Raw genomic sequence first — 8,884 nt, forward strand, 5'->3', positions numbered from 1 at the left:
CTCGGCTTCCCCGGGTCCGCCTCGGGGGGAACGATGTAGAAAGTAGATCTGGAATCCGGCGTTTCGTGTCCTGCGTGTCCAGTGGGGATGTTGAAGGGTGAATGGTTGGAGGAAAAGGTTTAGCTGAGTGAATCACAGAAAAGTGAAAAAGGTGGAAGTTAAAAAGGCGGATGTGGCCGTCGAGGACAGGGTTCAGTGGTACACTCAGTGATGCCCGGTTCACAGTTGGACTTGATCTTTGAGGTCTTTTCCTACCTTAATGATTCTGTGATTCCATGGTTCTCTAAATACTATGAAAATCCAGATCAGTGGGCAGAATCATTTTGAAACAAGATAATAGAGAGTAGTTAAATTAGATACTGGAAACTGCATCTGGCAATATACCTTAACTTTTGTTAAAGCTATATCAGTTAAAATCCTGTCCTTTAGGTGAACTTAGCTCATTATCATGTGAAAACCATGCCTCCAAAGCTCAGCCTGCCTGATTCCAAGAGAAGACCTCAACCCACTGGACATGCACAATAAATTAAAAATGTGTTGTAGCTTTAAATCAAAGCAGGGAAAAGATTGTCCAATAGCTGTTCTGTAGCCGTGGGTTTAGACATGAGATGGGTGTACTTTGAAAGTACAAATATGTTGCCTGGCTGTGGAGACTGCCAGAACAAAGCTGCTGTGCCGGAAAACCACTGCCCTTGCGTAGGGAGAGGAGGTGCCCTGAGGAAAAGCCTTTTTGTGACAGCACCTGGTGTGTCTGCACATCCATTCATTCATCTGTCTCCAGGAGGAGATAAACCTTTCTCAAACAGCGTAAGGAGCAGCTGAGGCTGTGCTGAGGGGCTGGGGCAGCGCAGTGGAGCCCTGGGCAGGCAGTGGCTGTTTGGGACACAGTGGGGCCATGGAGGTGAGGGAGAGAGCTCAGGAGAGACTTCCGAGCCCCAGTCAAGGGGCAGGGACTGGGAAGAAGCTCAGCTCTACTTCCGTGTGGATCAGGGGCTGGTTGTTGTTATTTCAGGTATGGCCCAGGCAGGCAGACGTTCCAGCACGGTGTGTGGGGTCACAGGGACTCACCTTCCCCTGCAGAGCAGGGCAGGAGGGCTGGGCTTTCAGCACTTGTTGTCCCCATAACAAGTGGCAAGGGAAGGAGCACACCCCTGATGCTGCCCCAGGAGGACTCCTGGCTCTCCCAGCACACTGAACCCTGAGCTGCTACCACAAGCACTGCCTGTTTTTAGCTGGGGCACCGAAGCAGAAATACTGACTTAGAGGCCATTGTGAGAAGCCCTGCAGCTTCCTCCCTCTCACTCTTTCATCACCTCAGCCTTCCCCAGCCTGGCCAGTCCCGCTGCTCCCACTGGCCAACTCTGCTTCAGGCTACAGTTTTCCCATTTTAAGCCAGATGGCCAATGCAGCTCATTTATGTCCAGTCCATCGAAGCAAGGAGGGATAAAAGCCTGCAGCTCAGCTCACACAGAGCCAAGACCTGAAGGATGGCTGGGAGCTGTGCCCAGCCCTCAGAGCTGGGCAGGAGCCCAGGGGTTGCCTCTGTGAGGGCAGCTGGGACGGCGCTGGCTGGGTGTGTGTGCCCAGGCACTGACAGGACACATCCCAGCTGGGCCCTGCCTGTGTTTTTCTCCTCAGGCATTCAATAAAACCATTGAGAAGGACAATTCCCTGGCTGTGGGCTACTTCCAGAGAGGATTTGTCCACCTGCAGCTGGAAATGTGAGTGAGGTGCACAGCCAGTGCAGTCTTTGGTTCTCTCCTTTATTCCTAAACCTAAATGATTCTTTGATTCCAAAATTCACTTCTTCCAGCAACCTCACAGGGTTCACAGGATGTGCTTCAGCCTTGGAAACCCTGTCACAGGTCAGCAAGTCTTATCTCTGATAAGAGCTGCACAACTCTGGGGTGGCTGGCACATGGCATTGCTGTCCCCTACAGGCAGAGACTCCTGGATGCAAGGCTCCCACAATGTTATGTTGCCATTCAGATTTTCTCTAGAAATTTTAAAAAATATAATTGTGCTGCTTGGTGTGTCTTCACATGACACACATGAGTCTGGCCTTCCTAAAAATGCAGCCTGCACACTCTGCTGCCAGCAGACTTCGGGGGCCTGATCTCAGTCTCACTGATAAAATATTGAGGTTGCTCCAGAAGTGTCATGGGATTGATTACTCATTGTTTCCATGGTTAAATCACAGTGACATGCTCCTCAGGGAGCTGGGTGAAGTATTTTACAGATCTTGTCTTACCTTTGAGCTCAGCTATTGTCTTTCCCCTTGTTTTCCCCATATTTCCCAGACCTCAATCTCCATAAAATGCCTGTCTTTATTTCTGGAAGGGAGTCAAAGTGAGCAGTTCTGGCTTTTCCAGGAGAGGGGCTGTGGCTCTCTGGAGCTGCTCCACCAGCAGCAGAAGCACATCTGTCCCAAGCACAGCCACTGCAGGGGCAGCACAGCTGGCAGCTGCTTCCTGCCCAAAGAGCTGATGGCCTCCAGCCCCCAGGGCTCCTTCCTTCATCAGAAGCTGCTCCCACCCACCAACACCCACCTGGGCACCTTCTCTTGGCCAGGTGCCCACTGCACAGCCCTTCCTGGGCCCTTCCTTTCACCACCTGCAGCCTCAGTGGGCACCTGCTTGGATTTCAGTTGCATAGTTAAATTCAGACTAATATCCTCCTTATCCACAGAGGTTCTCTAAATTTCTAAATGTTGAAGTTCTACATTTCAAGTTTCTCAATTTCAATGCTCTGGCCATGTGTGTGCCCTCCCTGGTCCCCATCAGTCAGCTTCCCAGCCCTCAATCCTCCTGGGACACCTGCTGGGACAGGCAGGGAGCTCCCAGCAGTGGGTAACCTTGGCTCTTCATAACACATCTCTGGTGCAGCTCTCCTTGCACAGGCTGCAGAGCAGAACACATGTTATTTGCTAGTGTGATTTTTAAGCTTTTTAAACAGTCTCCAGCTGTTTTAGGCTCAGTTTCTTGTGTCACCTCTGCATTGCAGGTATGAAGAAGCTCTCTCTGACTATCACATGGCCTTCAGTCATCTAAGAGAAAATCCCTTCATTGATTACAAGCAGCTGGGGCTGAGGCACATCCTCTATGCCTGGGAGGTAAGAGTCAGCCTGGCTCAGCAATCCTTCCCCACTGTTGGGGGTGTCAGTAGCAGGCATTAGTGACCCAAGACTTTTTCAAGAAAGTACATTAGAACTGTAAAAATATTCTGCTTGCACTTTAAAAAAAGTAACTTAATCATAAATGCTGTAAACCAACATCATCTCTGGAAAGTTTAGCAAATGATGCAGTTTGCAAAGTTAAATTGTTCAGTGCAGGTGTGCAGAAATTTCTATATTGAGGGGGTTTTATTTTCTCTGTATCTGACAAAGTGGTGTCTGCCTCATCCCTGGAAGTGTCCAAGCCCAGGCTGGATGAGGCTTGGAGCAACCTGGTCTGTAGAAGGTGTCCCTGCCATGGCAGGGGTGGAACTGGGAGCTTTAAGGTCCTTCCCAACCCAAACCAGTCTGGGATTCTGTGTAATATTTACACTTTGGTGTAAATACACATGGAAGTTTAGTGAACTCCTCAGCTCTCAGAGTTCATTGACAGATGAGAACAGCATTGATGCAAAATGTGGGCTGTAGGAAAGTCAGGTGCATGAAATCCTCTTTCAACTGCAGCAACTGATCTTAATATTCCCTCTGTGCCTGAACTTGCACCCCGTGCACAGGCTGTGTTTGAAATGCTTCATCCTGTACCTCTTACTGTCACACAGGGCCAACCTGCCACATCCTGTTCAAGGAAGCTCAAAGGCTGAACTGATTGTAAATTTTTGTAATATTTGGACAAATGTAAAGTTAGAAACATAGAAACTGTCCTTTACTGGAAGGGTGAATTTTGTTTTCTCTGAGTCCACACACACAGATTGAAAAGCAGATAAAGGAAAGAGGATTTAACTCCTTACTTCTGTGAGAGTGAGGAGTCATTGTGTAACTCCAGCCAAGCATCTCAGCAATTTTCAAGCACCCTATACCTGGCAGGAGGAAGCTATCCTTGGCATCCTTGGTATTACCCAAACCTCCCTGGCTTTAACAGCTTCAGTGCCACGGTGCTGCCTTCTCTTGGAAATGAGCAGTTCCCTAGGAAAGGGGCAGGGCTCAGGAGTGTCCTGAGGCTGGGGCCCTTCCTGGTGTGGACACATGAGCCCTTACTCCAGGCATCACCAGGACATGGGCTGGCCCTCCAGACTTGGGATCAGCATCCTGATTCAGCTGTATCTCGTTCTTACCTGGAGCTCATTTTCAAAATACACAAACATCATCCTCCAGCAGAACTGTGCCATCAGCTTTCCCCATGCACGGCCTCTCATGTGCTGCAGGTGATCTCCTCGTGGGAGATACATGTGTGCTTTGAAAACCCAGAAATGTTTGCCTCTTGCAAGGCTGTGACACTTCTGACTGAGTGAGAACTGCTGCCTTGGCTCCCGAGAGGGCCTGTCCCTGCACTTCCTGTACATGCTCAGGGTTGCCATTCCCCACACTCCCAAACAGAGTCTTCTACTGCCATGGTTAAGGAGTAAAGGAAAAGCATCCTATGAGCTCAAGCCTTGTCCTAAGCAGGGCATGCAGCCAGGTACACACCTCAATTCCCAGCTGATAACCCTATCACAGGAGATAAGGAGCTGTCTTACAGTGCTCTGGCTGTGGCCCAGCTGGTCAGTGACAGGGAGAGATCTCCCACTCTCAGTATAGACCACAGCTCCCCAGCACCCCATCTGCAACACTCCCACAGCCTGCTCTTCCCCAGGAACAGACTGACATGCTGCTGAAGGGTGACAAGCTACAGCTGACAGTTTGCACATTCACAGCCCACTACAACATGAAATAGTTTCAGTTAAGTTATTTTGCAGTGACAGGGAGTCAGGATTACAAAAATCATTACCTAGTTTCATGCAGAAAAACACCCAAGGAAAGCTTCCTGGCCTTTTGGCTGCAGGAAGGTTCAGAATTAAAGTGTGGTACCAGAGTCTTCACCTGCTGTCCTCATGTCTCTCATCACCCTGACCAGAAGCTCCAGCACACCCAACCTTTTATTTTTCATTTCTGATTGTGCAATGTTCCCAGCTCTGCTGCTCAGAGAGCCTCTCCTGTTGCTGAACTCTTGGTGCTTTAGTGCCTGTCCCTGTTTCTTGGCTGAGCTCAGGAGGACGTGTTGGGTGTCCCTTGGTCCTGGCCCTCTGAGTCCCTTCCCTGTGCCCACTCCAGGTGCTGTACAGCACTGCAGCAGTGCAGTGCCACCTGCAGCAGTGGCAGGAGGCCAGGGTCACCCTGGAGAAGGCTGTTGTGTGGAGACCTGAAAGAAGAACGGCAATCCTGGAGCTGGCCCTTGAGCGGGTGCAGGTAAGGCCACCTCTGTGAGCTCCTGGGAGTGTGCATTGGGCTTCAGCTCAGGGATGTGTGCTAAAAGTTGTCAGTTTGAGTGTTCCTGACACCTGCATGTTCCTGCCATCCACCCACCTGCTTGGCCACCTGCTAGCACAGTCTAAGCCATTTGTACATGATGCTCTGCCAAACCAGGGCTTCAGGTGATTGAGGAACTCCATCTTCCCCAGGTGCTTTACTGCCCAGAAACACCATAGTGAAGAATTTTGGGATGACCTCTGAGGCTGGGGACATGGCTTCCTGGTCCTTCATGTTCAGGAGCTCAGTTCCACTTGTACTTGTCCTGCAACACCAGTTTCCTTGTGCAGTGTTTCAGTGCAGAACCCCTACAAGTGCAGGCCTGGAGATTCTCCCTTTTCATGGCATTGGCTGGCTTCTTTTGAGTCCCCTCAGCCTTAGGAACAATTGGTGGTAGCTCAGATATTAATGTCAAGCACTTTTAGAGCTTAAGTTGGGTGTGAAAGTGTGTCTAGGGCTGCTCCTAAGTAAAAGTTTCCTGTTAGACTCCTTTATGATCTGAAAACATTTGCTGATCTCTGATTTACTCTTCCTGAAGGATTCATCACTTTGTTTTTAATTTCATAATCTCTTCTGGCATCACATTTGTGCTTTTCCAGTGTATTATTTATATTTGCTATTAGCACGCTACTCAGTGGCTGAACAGAAAACATCTGAAATCAAACAGAAAAGCTGTTTAGAAGATTTGTTTGATAAGCCTTCCTGCACTGCCCCCCTTCCCAGCCACCCCATGCCAGCAGTGTCAGTCCTTGCCTCCACACTGAGGAGGGGCTGCTGAGCTCTCAGTTTGCTCCTGCTTTTGTGGAACCTGAGTGGCCTTTGTCGAGTTCACAGCCGAAACTTTTGCCCCAATATCTTCCTGGAGCTGCTCTTGCACACCTAAGCTGTATTTGCTTTTCAGGGTTCTGCTGTTTCATTCAATGCAAATTGATGGCTTTTCCTTCACCTGCTCTCCCCACCCCAGGACCACCTGTTTTTAGAGCCCATGCTGGTTCCTCTTGGGGAACTTTTCAGACCACGAAAGAAGGAAGTTGAGCAGCTGGATTCAAAAGATTTCCTGGGTAAACCCAAGGTAACAGGCATGTAATTGTCATAATTAACAGCAGCAGAAAAAAAAAAATCTTGCCTCTGCCATCTCCAGAGAGCAGTGCTGTGTGGGCACCCAGAGCAGGATGGACAGAGCTTGCAGCCAGTCCAGGCAGTCAGGACACAGAAGCCAAAATTTGTTAGAATTGCTACCCCTTCTACCAAAAAATGCACTGGCACTAAAATACCTTCCCAGTCTTGGTCACTTTAAAGTCTGAAAGGGCTGAGCAGATACTCTGGGAACCCGTGGTTGCCCTTTTGCTGACAATAACGTTTTTAAGAGGGGCACATTGTCCCAGCATGCTGCTGCTCAGTCCTGCATTCCCAGGAGGACAGGTTGGCACTCAGGGGACAAATGCTTTGTCACATCCCTTAATACAAGACAGCAGAGAATTTCTCTGACCTTTTCTGTGACCAGTGCAGTCAGAACAGAGAGCTCCAAAATAAATAAAAGAAAGGGAAAGTAATAAATTCACATACTTTTAAAGAAACCTTGGAAAGACTAAAAAAATGAGACACAAATGGTTGAGGTTGTCTTGGGAATCCAGCTCTGCCTCTCCCACTGCATGTACAGCTTCACATTTTGCCTGACCTTGGGATGCCAGAAGGAAATGGGTCTGAGCAGATAATCTTGAATGAAATTTGGGGATCTCTTCGTCCAGCCTAGATTCACTGATTGCTTTGTTCTCCAACAGGTCATCTCATCCATCATTCCCAACGATGAGTACATTGGCTTTGAGCCTCTCAGGCCTCAGGTGAGCAGGACAGGGCTGTGAGAGGAGGAACGGAGCTGTCATGGAGCTCCAGAAAGGGGCTCAGATCCAACCATCAGGGGAAGGAAGAGTGGACTCTTGGTAAAACCAGTGTAATACCAGCCTGCATTCATGGGGATGTTCAGAGCCAGGCTCAGCACTGTCTGTAAGGGACTTAGTGATGGGAATCTCCAACCCTTTAAAGATGCATTTTTGGATCTTCACCATGTCAAAACAGCAGTGCTTTGCTGTGCTCAGCCTGTCTCTGCTCATCACATCAGTAAATGTGTCAGTGTGAGCACAGCTGCCTCCCACTGTGCTGGGAGTTCCTTGGAACCAGGGGAGGGGGAAAAGATTGTCTTACTTCCTGATGAGATAAAGAGGGAGGGGAAGGAAGAGAAGGCACATCCTGGTAAGGTGTGGAGCAGCAGACTTTTTCTGGGTGGTGTGGAATGACAAATGGGGTCAAGAGTAAAGACAAAATAGCAGAGTCAGAAGGTAAGGTGGCACTGCTGCTGTAGGAGGCACTGTTACAAACAGATCCTGTTGTTTCTCCCACAGAAACAGGGCTTTTATGAACCCAGTGCCAATGCTCTGCGGTGAGTGTTCAGTCCCACCTTGGTCTTACCCTTCTCTCACTACTGTTCAGAAAGTCTTTTATTCTCTGGCTTCTTTGTGTGAAGACTCCGAGGGATCCACACCCACTCTGACCAGGGGTGGAGTGAATGACAAACACACAAAGGCTTCTGTGGCTACAAAGGAGCTGCAGGTCCCTGGTATCTCTGCAAGAGCCTCTGGGCAGTTTGCAGGATTTGATTCAATGGTCTTGGGAGACCGGCATGGATCAGGCATGCTTGGGGAATGGAAGCAGACAGAGGTTGTGGGTCCTGCCCAGGTCTGTGGCAGAGGATGCTCAGCTTTCCCTGTCATTGTCGAGGTGGTCACAACACAAAGCAGAGACTACAATCAGTCTCAGATGGCAACTCTTTATTATCGAACATGGCTGACCGTTTATACACTTTCTAATTGTTTATACTTCTTCTACTTTAACTGTTGGCTACAATAAATCAACATAACACCATTGGTGAAAAATTACAGTGACTTCAGCTAACTTTCTAAAAATACTTCATATAGCTGCAAAGTTCTCTTCTTATCTTTCTTCAATTCCTCACTTCTCTTAGTCTCCTTAGTTACAGCTTTAGAAAAAGCTCCTTATCAGCTTCTTCTTGCTTCTCAGCTTCTTCTTGCTCCTTTAACTAACAGGCTCGCTGTTAGCCTCTTCCACATTTCCCATCTTAATTCCCAAGACAATTCCAAATACTTACTACCAGCCCTAGTGTCCTGAGCCAAAATCATGTTCAAACCCCAAGAAAGTAATTTGTTTCGGTGATATTGCACCAGCAGTACTTCAGGGCTGTGTCGATCAATGTTTTGATCTTGACATTGTTTACCAGTACAATGAAAACGCAGCTGCATTTGGCAAATCAGTGTTTCCCAAGCCCCTTTTGTTCCCAGTTGGACTGCAGAGCAGCAATGGAAGTCCCGATTTCCCGGGACCCTCACCTTACAGCCGGTGCCAGCTGGGGCCGGT

General features: G+C 48.8%; 1 protein-coding gene across 1 annotated transcript in view; it reads left to right on the plus strand.

Annotated features, from left to right (window-relative positions):
* The first annotated feature begins 895 nt into the window (after positions 1-895).
* The window catches only part of NOXA1 (NADPH oxidase activator 1), a 13,603-nt gene continuing 5,614 nt past the window's right edge, over positions 896-8,884 (plus strand). The window contains exons 1-8 of the mRNA XM_014308123.2: positions 896-901; positions 1,639-1,721; positions 3,004-3,112; positions 5,261-5,395; positions 6,420-6,527; positions 7,237-7,296; positions 7,855-7,892; positions 8,809-8,866. Coding sequence (XP_014163598.1) covers positions 896-901; positions 1,639-1,721; positions 3,004-3,112; positions 5,261-5,395; positions 6,420-6,527; positions 7,237-7,296; positions 7,855-7,892; positions 8,809-8,866 — 597 coding nt within the window. The remainder of the gene's footprint in view (positions 902-1,638; positions 1,722-3,003; positions 3,113-5,260; positions 5,396-6,419; positions 6,528-7,236; positions 7,297-7,854; positions 7,893-8,808; positions 8,867-8,884) is intronic.

Source organism: Geospiza fortis, unplaced genomic scaffold, assembly GCF_000277835.1.
Source record: "Geospiza fortis unplaced genomic scaffold, GeoFor_1.0 scaffold85, whole genome shotgun sequence".
NCBI classification, from domain to species: domain Eukaryota; kingdom Metazoa; phylum Chordata; class Aves; order Passeriformes; family Thraupidae; genus Geospiza; species Geospiza fortis.